The sequence below is a fragment of the Microcaecilia unicolor genome, chromosome 1 (genome assembly GCF_901765095.1).
Source record: "Microcaecilia unicolor chromosome 1, aMicUni1.1, whole genome shotgun sequence".
NCBI classification, from domain to species: domain Eukaryota; kingdom Metazoa; phylum Chordata; class Amphibia; order Gymnophiona; family Siphonopidae; genus Microcaecilia; species Microcaecilia unicolor.
This window is the reverse complement of record NC_044031.1, coordinates 723,126,561-723,146,602: the sequence shown is the minus strand read 5'-3', so window position 1 is coordinate 723,146,602 and position 20,042 is coordinate 723,126,561. Positions and strand designations below refer to the sequence as shown.

General features: G+C 40.5%; 1 protein-coding gene across 4 annotated transcripts in view; it reads left to right on the top strand.

Moving 5' to 3' along the window:
- USP8 (ubiquitin specific peptidase 8) overlaps positions 1-19,692 on the top strand; it is a 121,545-nt gene extending 101,853 nt beyond the window's left edge. For all 4 annotated transcript variants that reach the window (XM_030189597.1, XM_030189596.1, XM_030189595.1 and 1 more), the window contains 3 exons: positions 7,850-7,992; positions 13,847-13,979; positions 18,856-19,692. In XM_030189597.1, coding sequence (XP_030045457.1) covers positions 7,850-7,992; positions 13,847-13,979; positions 18,856-19,041 — 462 coding nt within the window. In that variant the 3' untranslated portion in view covers positions 19,042-19,692. The remainder of the gene's footprint in view (positions 1-7,849; positions 7,993-13,846; positions 13,980-18,855) is intronic.
- The last annotated feature ends 350 nt before the right edge of the window (positions 19,693-20,042 follow it).

The window sequence follows — 20,042 nt, the reverse complement described above, 5'->3', positions numbered from 1 at the left end:
ACAAAAACTCAAGAAAAGGAACACGAGGAGGAATACCAGATGAAACTGAAAGAAGCCAAGAGAGAGAGACGTCTGGTGAAAGCGGAAGAACAAATGGCTAGAAATGTAAGGAGGGGTGACAAAAATTTCTTCAGGTATATAAGTGAAAGGAGAATGACTAAAAAGGGAATTGTGAGACTAAAAGATACTGCAAACCGCTATGTGGATAATGATGAAGAAAAAGCAAATTTGCTAAATAGATACTTTTGTTCTGTTTTCACAGAAGAAAATCCTGGAGAAGGACCGCGATGGACTGCAAAAAGTACAAATGAGATTGAAGTGGATAGAGCACCGTTCATGGAAGGGAGTGTGTATGAACAGCTTGAAAAGCTAAAGGTGGACAAAGCCATGGGACCGGATGGGATCCACCCCAGGATATTGAGGGAGCTCAGAGAGATTCTGGCGGGTTCTCTTAAAGATTTGTTTAATATATCCTTGCAGATGGGAGAGGTTCCGAGGGATTGGAGAACGGCGGGGGTGGTCCCTCTTCACAAGAGTGGTGATAGGGAAGAAGCTGGAAACTACAGGCCAGTAAGCCTCACTTCGATTATTGGAAAAGTAATGGAAGCGATGCTGAAGGAAAGGATAATGAATTTCCTGGAAGCCAATAAGTTGCAAGATCTGAGACAACATGGTTTTACCAAAGGGAAATCGTGCCAAATGAATCTCATTGAATTCTTTGATTGGGTGACAGGAGAATTGAATCAGGGACGAGCTTTAGACGTAATCTACTTAGATTTCAGCAAAGCTTTTGACACGGTTCCCTACAGGAGGCTCTTAAATAAACTGGATGGGCTGAAGATAGGACCCGAAGTGGTGAACTGGATTAGGAACTGGTTGACGGACAGAAGCCAGAGGTTGGTGGTGAATGGAATTCGCTCGGAGGAGGGAAATGTGAGTAGTAGTGTGCCTCAAGGATCGGTGCTGGGACCGATTCTGTTCAATATATTTGTGAGTGACATTGCCGAAGGGTTAGAAGGTAAAGTTTGCCTATTTGCAGATGATACCAAGATCTGTAACAGAGTGGACACTCGGGAGGGAGTGGAAAACATGAAAAAGGATCTGAGGAAGCTAGAAGAATGGTCTAATGTTTGGCAATTAAAATTCAATGCGAAGAAATGCAAAGTGATGCACTTAGGGAATAGAAATCCTCAGGAGACGTATGTGTTAGGCGGGGAGAATCTGATAGGTACGGACGGGGAGAGGAATCTTGGGGTGATAGGATCTGAAGGCGACGAAACAGTGTGACAAGGCGGTGGCCGTAGCTAGAAGGTTGTTAGGCTGTATAGAGAGAGGTGTGACCAGCAGAAGAAAGGGGGTGTTGATGCCCCTGTATAAGTCGTTGGTGAGGCCCCACCTAGAGTATTGTGTTCAGTTTTGGAGGCCGTACCTTGGGAAGGATGTAAAAAGAATTGAAGCGGTGCAAAGAAAAGCTACGAGAATGGTAAGGGATTTGCGTTACAAGACGTATGAGGAGAGACTTGATGACCTGAACATGTATACTCTGGAAGAAAGGAGAAACAGGGGTGATATGATACAGGCATTCAAATATTTGAAAAGTATTAATCCGCAAACGAACCTTTTCCGGAGATGCGAAGGAGGTAGAACGAGAGGACATGAAATGAGATTGAAGGGGGGCAGACTCAAGAAAAATGTCAGGAAGTATTTTTTCACAGAGAGAGTAGAGGATGCTTGGAATGCCCTCCCGCGGGAGGTGGTGGAAATGAAAACGGTAACGGAATTCAAACACGCGTGGGACAAGCATAAAGTAATCCTGTTCAGAAGGAATGGATCCTAAGGAGCTTAGCCGAGATTGGGTGGCAGAGCCGGTGGCGGGAGGCAGGGATAGTGTTGGGCAGACTTATACGGTCTGCGCCAGAGCCGGTGGTGGGAGGAGGGGCTGGAGGTTGGGAGGCAGGGATAGTGTTGGGCAGACTTACACGGTCTGTGCCCTGAAAAGGACAGGTACAAATCAAGGTAAGGTATACACAAAAAGTAGCACATAAGAGTTTATCTTGTTGGGCAGACTGGATGGACCATGCAGGTCTTTTTCTGCCGTCATCTACTATGTTACTATGTGTGATTGAGACACCGTTAAAATGGGTTTTGATAAGGGTTTACACTATTTCATGATCACTCTTGATTATTTCAGCAGCCTTTAATACCATTAATTATACAATTCTGATTGATTATAGAGCTTTTGTTTAGCTGAGAATGTCCTTGCCTGCAGTGGCGTACCAAGGGTGGGGGCGGTGCGGCCCGGGTGCAAATCAGCGGGGGGGGGGGTGCTCTGCTCGCGCTGCTCCAGTCCCTCCATTTGGGCCATCGACCCTGCCTCCCTTCTGGCTGGTTCCGCGCGGCGCACCCTTCTTCTTCTCCACCCCTGCCAAATTGCTGCCGCTATTGCCTCTCCATCTCCTCTGGCCGGACGGTCCCGTGCCTTCCTCCAGCAGCCTCTAGCCCTGTGTGTCAACACCGCCACTGCTGCTGCTTCTCACCCAGCAGACTAGCAGCGGTAGCGGTATGAAAAAGCAGGAAGATTGAAGGGTTTGGGTTTAAACTACCCGTGGCTGCCGATCCCGCCCCTTTGACGTCATTTCCAGTTCCGGAGCACAGTCAGCAGCCACGAGTAGGTAAGGCCCCGCGATCTTGGTTTATTATTTTTTTCTGATAGTTTGAAGCAGGAGGAGCAGCATCAGCATCGGGGGGGGGGGGGGGGTGTGAATGGATCCGGTAAAAAGGATAGAGAGGGCAGACAAGGAAGAGGGGAGAGGGCAGACTGTGACAGTGGATTGAAGAAAGGCAGAGATAGAGAGGGCAGATGGTGGATGGAGCATGGGGCAGAGAGAGGGGGAGAGAGGGAAGCGGGCAGACCCTGGATGGAAGGGAGAGAAAGGGCAGATGGTGGATGAAAGGAGCAGAGAGAGGTAGAGAGGGAAGACCCTGGATGGAATGGACAGAAAGGACAGATGGTGGATAGATGGGGGGGAGGATATATCCTGGATGTAAGGGAGAAAGAGGGAGAGCAGATCCTGGATGGATGGGAGAGAAAGGGCACATGGTAGATGGAAGGGGCAGAGAGAGAAAGGGCATATTCTGGGGATAGGAAAAGGATAGGAAGGGCAGATGGAAGGGGCAGAAACAGAGAGAGGAGGGATCCTGGATGGAAGGGAGAGGGTGGGATGGCAGACCATGGATGGATGAGAGAGAGAAAGGGCAGATAGTGGATGGATTGGGCAGAGAGAGAAAGGGCAGACCCTGGATGGAAGACAGAGAAATGGCAGAGGATGGAAGGGCAGAGACAAAGAGGGCAGATCCAGGATGGAAGCAAGGGAGAGGGCATACAATGGTTGGAAAGCGGGGAGAGAGGACAGACAGGGGCATACGGTGGATGGAATGGGCAGAGACAGAGCACACACTGGATGGAAGGGAAAGAGGCGGCAGACACTGGATGGAAGGGAAAGAGGGCAGATGCTGGATGGAGGGGCAGAAAGAGAGAAGCCAGACACTGGATTACAGGGGCAGGGAGAGAGAGAAGGCAGACACTGGATGGAAGGGGCAGATGGTGGATGGAAGGGAGAGAGTGAAGAGTTGATGAGGAAAGCAGAAACCAGTGACAGCAAAGGTAAATAAAAGATTTTTTTATTTTTTTCTGCTTTAGGTTAAAGTACTATTGTAGCTGTGTTAATACATGTTTATAAATAGAAAATGGAAATAAAGATAATTTTTATTGGACTAATTTTAATACATTTTGACTAACGTTCAGAGACCAAAACCCCCTTCCTCAGGTCAGGACAGGATACTGTAATAGCAGTATACTGTATTGACCTGAGGAAGGAGGTTTTGGCCTCTGAATGCTAAATGTATTAGTCCAATAAAATGGTATTGTCTTGTTTTCCTTATTTGTTTTATTTCTATTTGTTAATTTGTAAAGTGGGGATTGGTATTTGCTAGTTTTTTCAAATTTACATCTGCTATCTTTATATTTTGCCACTATCACTGTTTCTGTGGTGTTGCATTGTATGCAGACTCTGCCTTCTTGGGGTTCAGTTTAATTTTTGTCTAAATATTTATATTGTTAGTTTATATTTTATTTAAAATTTTCTACACTGCTAATGCTCACTAGCAGGTCTTGGCATTCACAATGATTAAAACCAGTTTGTGGTTACTTATTCTATAGTGGATTAGGGTGTATCTGTATCTGTGAAAAAGACATGGTTTTCTGTTGGCATTGACTATACAGGATCGATGCTGTACTATTCTTGCAGGTTTAGTTTTACAATAGATGTTTGATGTTCTACTGCTCACTGCAATGTTTAAGATGCTGCCTTTTCCTAGGTACACTCTTATGTGACTCGTAGAAGTTACTGCTTAAGATATGGTAGAATTGCAATGTAGGTCCTGAATGACATTTGTTGTGTTTTGTATTCTCAGTATGTATAATACTGGATTTGGGAGGGGGTGTTAAAAAATGATCGGCCCCGGGTATCAAATACCCCAGGTATGCCACTGCTTGCCTGGTCTCAATCATTTCTAACCAATTGGTTCTTTTGGGTAAAACACATGCTGATACTTCCTGAATCAGCTTTCTTCAGGAATTCCCCATGGCTTTACTTTGTCTGTAGTGCTCTTTAATATTTATGTGACTCTAATCTGTAAATTGCTTTTTTTTTTTTTTTTTTTCCCAAGGTATAAACTACAAATTATATGCTGCTGATCTATAGTTGTTTTTTTTCCCTATGGTAACTTCAATTGATTTGGCACATTGTATTAAGCTTATATAAAATTTGATGACGACAAACCAATTCCAGCTTGTTAGGAAAACCCAAATTCTGTTTTTATCTCAGACCAGCTCAGTTGACTGTCCCAAGTACCTTTTCCTTGGATGGGTTTTTTTTATCCCAAAGCTTAAGGAAATTTGTTATTTTGGAGTTCTATTAGATGACTCCTTAAGGCTAGCACAGAGATTACGTAACCTCTTGACCGTAAATAAATTTTCATTTAGTTATTCAAAGTACAATTATGTCTCATTGTGAATACTGCGGTGCCTTACTTATAGGATTATCAAATTATGCTCTGTGCTTTACAAGTGCACAAAAGTCTGGTGCCTGACACATACTTCCAAATTTGAACACTTTGCACCAGTATTGTCTAGGCTCCACTGACTCCCTATTTCCTGAAGAATCCAGTTTAAGGTTTTAACAACATAAATTTTTAAGGCCTTAAAAAAATGAAGCCCCTTTTGTTATAGCTTCAACTGTCAAAATGTATTGACCTACACGGGCTTTATACTCAGGCAAAAAATATCTCCTGGTTTTACTATCTTATCGAGCATTAGTCTTCATGGACTACTCTTCAATCTACCATGGAAAGCTGCTGTTACAGGTAAGCAGCAACACTTTCATGACTGCAGAGCAAAGAGGAAACATGTAACAAACTAGCACATTCTTTTAAAGTTTCTCCTTTACCATTTACACTCTTCCCCCCCCCCCCCCCCCCCCAACTCCTTCTTTTTGGCATTCTCAGCTGCAGCTACACTTTCCTCCTTGCAGCAGTTGATCTTGTTTTGAAAGGCACTGCTGTGTGTTTTCCCCTCTCTTGCTGATTCATTGACAAAGGAAAGATTCAGATACATAGATTGCTGGTTTCCTCTGCTGCTTAGATGATGGGCGAGAGCTGCTGAAGGCTGGGATGTGAACTGGCTGATTATAAGCTGGTAAGAGATACACAAAGGAGGAAGTCTGTGATTTGAAAGTGAGCCTCTTAGTTTGTCACTTTGGAGCATTTTAGATTGTTCATTTAATTTCTGTTCTTCCCATAAAACTAGACAGATTACAACTAAAACAAAAAATACATAAAAACATAAAGCAGCAAACTAAAGAATTCTAATAGAACAAACAAATCCCTCTTGCAGCTAACTGCAAAAAAAAAAAAAAAAAGCATAACTAGCTGCTCTTGACAAAATTATGACAAGGCCTGCTGAAAACCTTCAGATATTTCTTGAACACTTTTGTCATCCAGTGTTCTTAACTGTGGCAGCTAACAGTTCTGGTCCTCGAGGCCTGCTATTGAAAAAGTAGAGTTCTGGTCACTGAGAAGTGAACCGTGTTTAATGAGAGAATAGAGTCCAACGAGAATCCACGTACGTTGAGAACTCAAAAGATTCCACGAATAAACTCAAAGGGGAAAGAGTGCGAATAGAGACCAAGGTTTCCGGAGACAGGAACACGAACAGTCTTTAGTAAAATAGTGTTTATTGAAAATCAAAGCGACTCGACACAACATTGTGTTTCGACCAGAAGGCCTGCATCAGGACTTTGTGAGTGTGTCAGAGATAACAAACTTAGGAGACATAAAGGTTGACCGTGATGGTTTTTAAAAAGACCGTTATGTATAGTTGCTACTGGATGCTAAGACTTATTCAAAGCTGAAAAACAGCTGATTGAGAGAGAGAGCCTTTCTCTCTCAATCAGCTGCTTTTCAGCTTCTGGCCGAAACACAACATTGTGTTGTCACTTTGATTTTCAATAAACACTGTTTTACTAAGGACTGTTCATGTTCCCGTCTCTGGAAACCTTGATATCTATTCTCACTCTTCTCCCTTTAATGAGGAAATAGACCAACACGGTGCATGTTCTAAGCAGAAGTGCCTTGACGGGCAATACATTTTCAGGACTGAGGTAAAGTACTGTGGTGTGTCATAAGGCTTTATATACAAAAATATATTAAAATGTACAGTGTAAATTGCAGAGAAATGGGATAATGTGCTGGCGACATGGTGCACCTAGCAGAAGACTTGCTGCAGTAATGGATTAGTAGTTGAAGACTGTAGATACAGAGAATTACAATGGTCAATTCTAGTCAGGATAAGTGCATGCAAGACTGATTTGAAATTGACCTTGGGTATGATTGGCTTTAATCTGCTGATCATATGCAGTTGTCAGTCACATTAGTCTTTTTTTTTATTTTTTTTATTCTGTCCTTTCATGGATAAAGTAGATGACTGCTGAGACTGATGTATTGCTTACAGTAATTACCGCTGGAAGGTTTAATAGCAGACACCAGATGTGTGGAAGTGCCTTATTTATATTTGGTTTGTGTTCTGTAGTACTTACCAGATGCTTTTTATCATTGTAATTTGTTGTAAAGGTTATTGTGTGCAATCCTACCCTGCACCATTCAACTCCTTGAAGTTCACAATCCAAGCTTGGATTGTCTGTAACAAGAGCACTTCGACTGCCAAGCTAACTTCAGGCCACTCTAAACAACTTAAGTGTCATCCCTCCCCAACCCAGCTAGAGGAAGGGTGCTTATTTCTTGCTTAAAAAACTCACTGCTTCGTACTTTGCATGTAGATGCTAGTATTCTGAATATTACATGTGTAACTGATGTGTAAATGTTAGCTCTTGCTCTGTAGAATTACCCCAGTGTTTTCACAGATTTCAGTCTAGCCCTTTTGAAAAGGTTTGCATTTATTATTATTATTATTATTTATTGCATTTGTATCCCACATTTTCCCACCTATTTGCAGGCTCAATGTGGCTTACATAGTTTGGTTATGATGCTGTCATTCCAGGATATCAGATACAATTAGTGATGTGTAAAGATTAAGTAAGGGGAGGAAGAAGGAAGTGATAGGGTGGGTAAGTTTAGAAGGTAGATTGTTACAGTTGTACTTCATTTTGTTTATGCCATGGTTTCCACATTATTATGGTACAGAGTACCATATAACTATTTATTTATTTAGTTTTATGCTTAACTAATACATTTTCATAACTTCATACATTAATAAAATGCATTTGTTTTCTAGGACTGCCTTAAGTTATTCTCCAAAGAGGAAAAACTTACAGATAACAATAGATTTTATTGTAGTCATTGCAAAACTCGAAGAGATTCATTGAAAAAAATAGAAATTTGGAAACTCCCACCTGTTCTTTTGGTACACTTTAAACGGTAAGACAGTATATTTCAGCATGACACATCTGCATCATATTCTGTATTGCATTTGATTATAAGATGCACTAGGCTGTAAATTCCAGTATAGTTTGGAAGATGATATAGAGGGGCATTTTCGATATGATGTCTAAGTCTGAATTTGGACGTTTTACAAAAAACGTCCAAATCCAGAACAGGAAAGAAGGTTATTTTGAACAACAAAAAAACCATCTATCTTTCCCTTTTGAAAATGCTGTTTGGAAAACGTTTTGTGATTTGGATGTTTTATTTTTGGTCCATTTTCACACAAAAAACGTCCAAATGTAAAATGTCCAAAATAGAGGAGGAGTGGCTTAATGGTTAGTGCTCTGGGCTTTGATCCTGGCAACATGGGTTCAATTCCCACTGCAGCTCCTTGTGACTTGTAGAGCTACTGTTAGTAATATGCAATCTATCGCTAAAATCAAGTGTGGTACTGGAAGACTGGAGGGTAGCCAGTGTTACGCCGATTTTTAAAAAAGGTTCCAGATGAGATCCGGGAAATTATAGACCGGTGAGTCTGACGTCGGTACCGGGCAAAATGGTAGAGGCTATTATCAAGAGTAAAATTACAGGGCACGTACAAAAACATGGGCTGATGAGACAAAGTCAGCATGGATTTAGTGAAGGGAAGTCTTGCCTCACCAATCTACTGCATTTTTTTGAGGGGGTGAACAAACGTGGACAGTGGGGAGCCGGTGGATATTGTGTGTCTGGATTTTCAAAAGGCGTTTGACAGAGTGCCTCATGAAAGACTCCTGAGGAAACTGGAGAGTCATGGGATCTGAGGTAGGGTTTTACTATGGATTAAGAGCTGGTTGAAAGATAGGAAGCAAAGAGTAGGGTTGAATGGTCAGTATTCTCAGTGGAGAAGGGTAGTTAGTGGGGTCCCGCAGGGGTCTGTGCTGGGACCGCTGCTTTTTAACATATTTATAAATGACCTAGAGATGGGAGTAACTAGTGAGGTAATTAAATTTGCAGATGATACAAAATTATTCAGGGTCATCAAGTCGCAGGAGGAGTGTGAAAGATTACAGGAGGACCTCGCAAGACTGGGGGACTGGGCGTCCCAAAGTGGTAGATGAAGTTCAGTGTTGACAAGTGCAAAGTGATGCATGTGGGTAAGAGGAACCCGAATTACAGCTATGTCATGCAAGGTTCCGCGTTAGGAGTTACGGACCTAGAAAGGGATCTGGGAGTCATCGTTGATAAGACGTTAAAAACGTCTGCCCAGTGTGCTGCCGCGGCTAAGAAAGCGCACAGAATGTTGAGTATTATTAGGAAAGGGATGGAAAACAAACACGAGGATGTTATAATGCCGTTGTATCGCTCCATGGTGTGACCGCACCTCGAGTATTGTGTCCAGTTCTGGTCGCCGCATCTTAAAAAAGATATAAAGAAATTAGAAAAGGTGCAGAGAAGGGCGACGAAAATTATAAAGGGAATGGAACGACTTCCCTATGAGGAAAGGCTGAGAAGGTTAGGGCTCTTCAGCTTGGAGAAAAGGCGGCTGAGGGGTGATAATGATAGAAGTTACAAGATAATGAGCAGAATAGAGCGGACAGATGTGAAGCGTTTGTTTACACTTTCAAACAACAACAAAACCAGGGGACACAAGATGAAGCTAGAATATGGTAGATTTAAAACAAGAGAGTTTTTCTTTACTCAACGTGTAGTTAGACTCTGGAACTCGTTGCCGGAGAATGTAGTGACAGCAGCTGGCCTTACGGAATTTAAAGGGGGTTTGGACAGATTCCTGAGGGAAAAGGCCATTGAACATTATTAATTTATTTGGGGGGGGGGGGGGGGATTGCCGGATTCTTGAAGGCTGGATTGGCTGCTTTCAGAGACGGGATGCTGGGCTTGATGGACCCTTGGTCTTTTCCCAGTATGGCGGTGCTTATGTACAGGTAGATCTTTTACGTCGTCTATAAAGACCGAAGCAAACCATTTCCGGTACAGGTAGATCTCTTAATCTTCCATAAACACCATAGCAAAGAATTCATTCAATCTCTCTGCTATGGCTTTGACCTCTCTGAGTTCCCCTTTTGCTTCTTCTTGATCTAACTGTCCCACAGATTCCCTCACAGGCTTTCTGCTTCTGGTGTACCTGAAAAAGGTGTTACTATGAGTTTTTGTCTTCACGGCAAGTTTTTCTTCATATTCTCTTTTTAGCCTTCTTTATCAATGCTTTGTATCTAGCTTAATACTAGTTAGGTTACTTCTTACTTTCTTCATTCAGATCCTTTCCATTCTTTGAAGGATGCTCTTTTGGCTTTAATAGCCTCTTTCACTTAACCTTTTAACATTGCTGGCTGTCATTTTCTCTTCTTTCCACCTTTGTTAATACGTGGATTACATCTGGTCTGGGCTTCCCTGATGATATTTTTATACAATGTCGATGCCCGATTAAGTCCTAACCTTTGCGGCTGACCCTTTCAGCTTCTGTTTAACCATTTTCCTCATTTTGTCATAGTCACCCTTTTGAAAATTAAATGCTACTAGTAGATTTCTTTAGTGACTTCAGTCCAGATATCAGCTCAGATTTGATCATATGATCACTGTTTCCAAGCAGATCCAACACCATTACCTCTTGTGCCATCTCTTCTTCAAACAGAAGAGCCCAAATTTCTTCAGCTTTTGTTTAAGGGGGAAGCTGTTCATCTTCTCTATCATTTTCATCACCTTTTTCTTCACTTTTTCTAGTTCTGTGTTTTTTTGAGATGAGGCAACCAAAACTGCACACAGTATTCAGGGTATAGGCATTCCATGGATCAATGGACAGGCATTATGATATTCTCTATTTTATTCTCAATTCCTTTTCTAATAATACTTAGCATTCTATTTGCTCTTCTAACAACCATGGCACATTGAGCTCAGGATTTCAGTGTACTGTCTACAGTGATGCCAAGATCCTTTTCCTGGGTGGGTTACTTCACTATTGACTTATTCTCTCCTCTGTTTTTTTGACCAGTTTCGATCCACAGTAAAACCTAGGTTACTATGGAACTTTGTAAGTCTGAGTCTGCTTTGAAAATATGCCTCTTTCAGGATCATTTTCAAAAGAAAAACATCCAAAAAATGACATGTCTGCATATGAATGTTTATCACTATGACGTCCAAATCAGTATTTAAAAAACCTATTTTTAGACGTCTTTCTCTGAAGTCTGTCAGAAGGACTCTAAATCTCAAGTGGGCGTTTCTAAGACATAGGTGTCTTTCAGCCATAATGGAACAAAACAAAAATGTCCAAGACTAATACTTAGACGTTTTGAGCTAGACCTGTTTTTATAACGAATAGCTGCAGTGGGAATTGAACCCACTTCCCCAGGATCAAAGTCTGCTGCACTAACGACTAGTAGAGGAGTAGCTGTACTCCACACAAGAGGTGCCCCAAATTACCAGATGACCACTGGAGGGAATCGGGGATCACCTTCCCTTACTCCTCCAAATCACAAAACATTTTTCCAAACAGCATTTTCAAAAGGAAAAGATAAAATTTACTGCTGAACCCTTCACACAAGTGATCCGTTCCACAATTCAATACAAAGGTCTTTTTTAAGACCATTTATACACTATTCACCAGTATTTCTTATTCTGGATCATCATTAGCTGTCTACCTTAGAATTTAGACTCCAGATGCAGGCCTTTTGGCCGAAACACAACGGTTGTGTCGAGTCAAATATACTAATTAATAAAATTTGGTTTTAGCTTTACTGTGATCCAGTCTCTGGGACTCCTGGTTTTGTGCCCACTTTTCTGTTTGTTTGGTTAGAGGGGAAAAACATGCCGCAGGGCATGGATGTGAGGGCTGCTCAATGGATAAGGGTCACAACAGTCCCCAGTCTCGGGGGGGGGGGGGGGGGGGAGCTCATTGTCAGGGACAGGTGGACCAAGGTCTTTGGTTCACGTGGTCTGTAAATTGATTAGAGACCAGAGCTGTGCAGAGAGCACTACAGACTTCCCCCAATAATTATGGGAAAGCCCATTTGGAACCATTTCAACAATGCCACTACAGCAGCCTGTATAAATTGGCAGATGGGTACTGGGGGTCTCCAAGTGACAGATGAAGTGAACCTTCTGCCCTCCCTGGTGGAAGGGTACTTGACTGCTATCTTGGCAAAGCATAGAATATCCATGTGGATGTCTGAGCTGGAACAGCTTGGATCTGGAGGGATGGAAGTTGGAGAACTGTCTTCTCCCCCATGGATTTGGTGACAACCAGGAGGAACACAAAAGTCCAAAAGTTTCTTCAGTCAGAGGAACCCCCCCCCCCTCCCCCAAATCTGCAGTTTGAACGCCCTTACCCAGTCTAGGTTACAGGTCAGCATACCCTTCCATGGCCACTCATGCCAAAGGATTGAGTGTTTTCCCAGACAAGTGATCCTCATTTGCATGAGATTGGTTCAGAAGGCCGTGGTACAAGAACTTAATGAGGATCTTGATGAGAGCTGCTGAGATTTGTATTGGCCAAAGGACTACTAGTTCAAGAGCCAATCACCCTTGGCCCTTGAGAGGTCACATTTTAAGACAGAGATCACCCAATAAAGATCATACCTACTTTCTTATGGATGAGAGAGATTTCTACATGCTTAGCATATATTAGAATGTGGCAAGTGCGTGAGTCATGGTACAGAGAGGAGGATGCATTACTAGTTCTCACAACAATCCCAATGATTCTAGTCTTTTTATAGGCAGGACTGGACAGGGGGATAATGCTGAATTCCCTGAAGAGAGCAGCTCCTGCCTGCTACAAGACCTCTTACAAGGTAGATCTCTAATCTACTTGTTAGACATCCATAGGTCTCTGATGCAATATTTCAACGTGACCAACCCATTTTGCCAGCTGGATCACCTGTTTGGCCTGTTCTGAGGTAGTGAGAAAGGAGAGGCAGCATCCAAATCCTTGGTTGTCCATTGGATAAAGGAGACCATAAGTTCTACATATTGTTTCAAAAGCCTTCTAAGAAGTCTCAGGGCTCATTCCATAAGAACTGTGGCATCTTCTTGGGCAGAATATACATTGATTTCCCCTGAAAAGATCAGTCAAGTGGGCATGTGGTTATCATTAGGCTCTTGTACTAAATATTATAGGTTAAACATGCTGGCAGAGTACACCAGCATTTTGGTGTAGGATTGTTGAGGGCAGGCTTGTCAGTTGCTGACTAATTGAGTCTGGTTTCAGTACATCCCATCTACCTGGTCTGGTCTAGCAGGTTGATAAGAGAGGAGAAACTTATATTTAACCCCTGATTTCCTTTCCTTGATTCCTGTCATACCAGTCTAGAACCCACCCAGTCAAACTTTAGTCTGCCTATCCATATATGTGTGTTTCTAGAATGATAGCTATCATAATTATCTGGTCAGCTGCTGTGCTCAGTTGTGTCCAGGATAGCATAGTTTAAATTTAGTTAGATTGTTCTTTGGACAGGAAAGTGGAACCTGCATGAGACCCTATATAGGATCAGCAGTCCAGTTCTCTGTCTCCATCTGCTGGTAGGGGAGGGATCATAAACCCATGTATCTGCACTGGACTGGCAGGATTCAAGGAAAGAAAAAAATGAGGTTGTCTATTTCCATTTTTTGGTCTTATAAATACAGTATTATTTTGCTGACAACCATGAAATAATGCTAGTAACTAGTGGAAAATTGTGCAATTGTTTTTCTTTTTTGGCAATTAGCAATGTGTGCAGTTTGTGATATAAAAAGATATTTGAGAAGCAATATGTTTGATTTTTCTCATTTTGATCACACTGCCAGTTAATATAGGTGAAGTGTTAAATGGAGGATCAGTTAATGAAATTTATATTACTACTGTTCTGTACTTTTACAGATTTTCTTATGAAGGAAGATGGAAGCAGAAGCTTCAGACATATGTGGATTTCCCATTGGAATGTCTCGACTTGTCGCAGTATGTTATTGGCCCAAAGAATAACCTTAAGCGATACAACTTATTTGCAGTATCAGTAAGTAATCCCAATGATCTCAGTGGATTAGAGGTGGCTTGACTGGAAATTTTGCAGTAATCACTGTCAGTTGCTGTTTTTATTGAAAGTGTTAAGGGACTGCAGCCTAAGGCAGCCCAACCTTACCCCTATGAGCAGTACACCTTTTGCTGCCTCCTAAATGCTGATCTGTGATGAGGGTCTTGGTACAGCCTGTTGTGAATCAGGCATAATATAAGAAGTCAGTATGTCTTTAAGCAAAAGCTGTATATTATTTTAAAAATACATATGACAAGCATCAGTTAAACATTTTGCTATGATATTTTTGTTAAATTCTGTGCAGTGCTGACCCAAAAAACTTTGGCTTACCTAGGAGCCATATTTGGAAGAGAATGACAGGTTGGCAGATTGGTTAATGATGTGTATATGTTGCAATATAACTAAACAAATATATTTGGTGGTGTGGAGATAAGAACAAATTCTAAATACAAAACTTCCACCCAATACAAAATTACAATAGTATATGGGGAAAAGCCTCAAAGAGCTCCCAGATCCAATATCAATCTGTCGGAGCTAAAATAGACCAACTGGTCTTCTCTTCATCATAGGCAAAAACCCCTTTTAGGCAGCCCTAGAACAATTTCTTCTGGGACCGCAGTAAATTTTCTAAATTTTTTGTTATTTGAAGATAAGAATTTTTAAAGATAAAGCGTGTTATATTGCAATGCACTTAGCTTTTTATTGCTTGATATTCAGTATTGCTACTGCTTCATGCTGCGCTGTTTCCTGTTGGGTTACCCTGAGCCGACGTTGGCCAGCGTTTCGCTGCTTCTTCAAGGTCTCGGGTAATTACTAGGGGATACAAACACAAGAATTAATATAGTGCAGCATTAACTGTTTAACAAAAAAATTCTTACTAGAAAGCCATCAGCACAGTACTTGGAACTCGTTACACAGAGTTTCAGATACAACATGTCTGACCTCGGGAGGCGTTGCTCCATTGATATAAGTAAAATATCTGACGTCAGACGCTAACTAATAATTGTCCAATCAAAAATTCAGGAAAATGCTCTTATTGGATATTCTAAAAGAAATAGCACCAATCCAATCGTGAATTTAGACCTCGCGGTTCTAAAGAGTGCAATTTAAAAATCCAACGTTGTTCAGCTTGTAGTAATTGTCTTTGATGATCGCCTCCTCGCATAGATTTTAAAATTTCTTGTAGGACAAAGCATTTCAAATCATTGAAATCGTGCATTAGATCAATACAGTGTTTGACCAAAGGTAGACCTATTTTATGAGAACTTATGGCGCTTTTATGTTCAATTATGCGCACATGTAAGGGCCTGGAAGTTTGTCCTACATATAGTTTCATGCATGGGCAGAGTAGACAATATATTACTGAACTCGATCTGCATGTGGTGTTTATCTTGAGTTCATATGTCTTCTGATCCACTGGATTGACGAAAGTGGAAATCTCCAACATGATGGAGCATACTGAACAACTGTTGCATTTAATGTGACCAGTCCAAATAGGCAAAGGAACTCTATTCAATGGTATAGCTGGACTAAGAAGCTCTTTTAAATTTTTATTTCTACTATATGCTAATCGGAGCTGGGCATCTACAAATTGTGGATGAGTTTGAATAAGTTTCCAATGTTTCCTCAAAATAGATGAGATTCGAGGCGATGTAGAATTAAACTGTGTAACATAGGTGAAAGTTTGTTGATCATTTTCTTCTCTCACCTCTGAAGTGTTTGCATTTAAAAGGTGTACTCTATGATTGTAACATGCTCTTCTGTATGCATACTTAATTACCGATTCGTTGATTGCTTTTTGCAACCTTTAGTGGTTCAAGGTAAATCTTATCTCAAAGATACTACTCATTTTTTACGTCTATTAACAGCTAAAGGTAATTTAGCATGTACCTCGATAATGGTCACACTAGATGTGGTATCCTTATACACTAAAATCCACCAATGGTTTGGAAAACACGATATGAAAAAAGGGGTATGTCACCACTCTTGACTTTAAGATCCAAAATCAAGATCTACATTAAATCTTAACAAAAGAACCTCAAACCACCTCATGGACCCCCATTGCTAATTAAGCTTGGTTTGCCATTTAAATGAGGCATAAATTACTATCACTGGTTCAGGTGGGGAGAATAGGAGAAAAAAAGCCAACCGAAAAAACTCACATATAATTGAGAAAACCGGATGGTCTAAAAACTCCCAACCTCTCCACTATTAGCAAAAGTCAAGATAGGTGCACCTCCCCTATCGTGTACACCCCCCACCTATTCTTCTATACAACCGCCCGAACATTTAACACTCAACCTGCTCTGCCTACTAATATAATACTAACCTCATATAAAATACTAATCAAAAGCGGTTCTTTATAGCTAAATGATTACATCTCATAGCATAGAACTCAATCTCTATTGCTCTTTTGAGTCAGGATTTTATTCAACAGTCACTTATCTGATTGTTGTTAATGTAGGACTCCTTGGAAACGCTGTTTTCAGGCTGGAGATAGTCGAAAGTGGAGCTGGTGCTGGTGCTCTGCTATCCAGTTACATAACACACCTTCCGTGTCTCATCCAGATTTTCAAAACCATTGGTTGATTTTAGAATTTTACATTTATGGGTTTTGGATTTTCCCTATATTTGATATTTAGAGTATATCCTTATACACTGTAATACCACAAGAGGAAGCTCTAGAAGTGATTCAATATTATCTACAATCAAGGTCAGACGTTCGAGTATCCACCACTTTTTTAGTGTCTTTAGCGAAAGTTCCTATGAAAAATAATTTTTTCCTTTTTGAAGACAAGATTTACCAACAAACCTCAGGAGTTGCGATGGGTGCAACGATGGCTCCTTCCATTGCAAATCTCTTTATGCGAGCCTTTGAGGAAAGATTTGTGTATCCATCAAGATATTATAAGAATATTGGTGTATGGACCAGGTTCATAGATGACATCTTTATGCTATGGACTGGGAATGTTCAAGAGCTGAATTCATTTATAATTGAATTGAACACGTATCATCCATGTATTAAATTCACTTCACACATACATACAACAGAAATAACGTTTCTAGATGTACTAATCAGAAATGAAGGCAATAGTTTTGCTACGACCGTGTTTCATAAAATTACAGATAAAAACACGTTTTTGGGTTATGAGAGCAGTCATCCGATTGCTCTAAAAAATAGTCTACCTTTATCTCAATTTTTGAGATATCGTCGGATATGCTCAGAAGATTCAGATTTTAAAAATCAATCCAGAACGTTGTTTAATAAACTGAAAGTTCGAGGTTACCCCAAATCGGTAATTAAGTATGCATACAGAAGAGCACGTTACAATCATAGAGTACACCTTTTAAATGCAAACACTTCAGAGGTGAGAGAAGAAAATGATCAACAAACTTTCACCTATGTTACACAGTTTAATTCTACATCGCCTCGAATCTCATCTATTTTGAGGAAACATTGGAAACTTATTCAAACTCATCCACAATTTGTAGATGCCCAGCTCCGATTAGCATATAGTAGAAATAAAAATTTAAAAGAGCTTCTTAGTCCAGCTATACCATTGAATAGAGTTCCTTTGCCTATTTGGACTGGTCACATTAAATGCAACAGTTGTTCAGTATGCTCCATCATGTTGGAGATTTCCACTTTCGTCAATCCAGTGGATCAGAAGACATATGAACTCAAGATAAACACCACATGCAGATCGAGTTCAGTAATATATTGTCTACTCTGCCCATGCATGAAACTATATGTAGGACAAACTTCCAGGCCCTTACATGTGCGCATAATTGAACATAAAAGCGCCATAAGTTCTCATAAAATAGGTCTACCTTTGGTCAAACACTGTATTGATCTAATGCACGATTTCAATGATTTGAAATGCTTTGTCCTACAAGAAATTTTAAAATCTATGCGAGGAGGCGATCATCAAAGACAATTACTACAAGCTGAACAACGTTGGATTTTTAAATTGCACTCTTTAGAACCGCGAGGTCTAAATTCACGATTGGATTGGTGCTATTTCTTTTAGAATATCCAATAAGAGCATTTTCCTGAATTTTTGATTGGACAATTATTAGTTAGCGTCTGACGTCAGATATTTTACTTATATCAATGGAGCAACGCCTCCCGAGGTCAGACATGTTGTATCTGAAACTCTGTGTAACGAGTTCCAAGTACTGTGCTGATGGCTTTCTAGTAAGAATTTTTTTGTTAAACAGTTAATGCTGCACTATATTAATTCTTGTGTTTGTATCCCCTAGTAATTACCCGAGACCTTGAAGAAGCAGCGAAACGCTGGCCAACGTCGGCTCAGGGTAACCCAACAGGAAACAGCGCAGCATGAAGCAGTAGCAATACTGAATATCAAGCAATAAAAAGCTAAGTGCATTGCAATATAACACGCTTTATCTTTAAAAATTCTTATCTTCAAATAACAAAAAATTTAGAAAATTTACTGCGGTCCCAGAAGAAATTGTTCTAGGGCTGCCTAAAAGGGGTTTTTGCCTATGATGAAGAGAAGACCAGTTGGTCTATTTTAGCTCCGACAGATTGATATTGGATCTGGGAGCTCTTTGAGGCTTTTCCCCATATATTATTGTAATTTTGTATTGGGTGGAAGTTTTGTATTTAGAATATGTTGCAATATAACCAGCATGGACCATTTGGGTTGTGTGAGTGGTATAATTTATAATTTGTTCTTTTTTTGCTAGCATGAGTTTTCCACTTGGATGCATGGGAGTGGGGCAGAAATAAAGGCATTTGGTGTGTGCATTCCTTTTTTTTTTTTTTTAAGCTAACAGAACCTAGGGTACAACGGAAGTATGTTGTTAACAGTTTAATTTGTGTCTTCCACAGAATCATTATGGAGGGTTAGATGGTGGGCACTATACAGCCTATGGCAGGAATGCTGCTAAGCAACGATGGTTTAAGTTTGATGATCAGGATGTGTCTGAAATTTCAACATCATCGGTGAAGTCTTCAGCTGCCTATATTCTCTTTTACACATCTTATGAACCGCGAGCAACCTATATAACCACATAAGATGCCATTGGTTAGAAAACTGGTCATTTCATAGATGCACAATAGAGGACTGCAAGTGCATAGTTTATATGCAACATGTTACAGGTGTATGGCTACATAGATATTGGGATATTTGCTGCAGTTTTTCTGAATTAGTATATTCAGTTCAGTGACATTTCAAGGATGTAAACGGACCAATAACACTGTAACTGAAAACTATGTGCTTAAAAAAAGTATATCCAGTATTTGCTATTTTTTTAAATTCTCTATGCTCCAGAATTAAATTATAGCATTGCCTAAAGCTCTGTCAACAAGTACAACAGCCTCTCCTAAAATTCGTGTTGTATATTGATTTTCTATTCCACTGTTAATGCCTTTTCACTTTTACAACCTTTGGCTTGATACTACTGTGAATATTCTAGAATAATAAACAGGTAGGAATGTACATACTGATTACCTAATTGCACACTAATGTATGTATATAATAAAAATAGTGCATTTTTCTCAGATAAGTCTGTTGTAACTCACCAGGTTGCTAGCCTTTGACAGTTCATGTTAAGATAATCTGTAGTGCTCACATTTCTTTCTGTTGAGCAAACCACAGCTTGATATTTCTGTTGCCCTTTTGTAATTGTGCTTTCAGTTTTCTTCAGAATAAATTTTATCAGATACTGTTTTTCTTCTTGTTACTTTATATTGTAATTCAGATGCTGGTTGTAATATTCTGTGAAATCTTGGTACATAAGAGTAGCCCATTATCCTGTTTCCAACAGTGGCCAAGCCAAGTCACAAGAACGCGGCAGAAACCCAAATATGTATTTATTTAGGATTTATTTACCGCCTTTTTGAAGGAATTCACTCAAGGCACTGTACAATAAGAATAAATCAAACATGAGCAATGGACAATTACAGCAGTAAAAACATTGAAATAGCAATACAAAGTATGGCATAGTAGCAAAATTCATGCTACTAATCCCAGGGACAAGCAGTTGCTTCCCCATGTCTGTCTCAATAGCAGACTA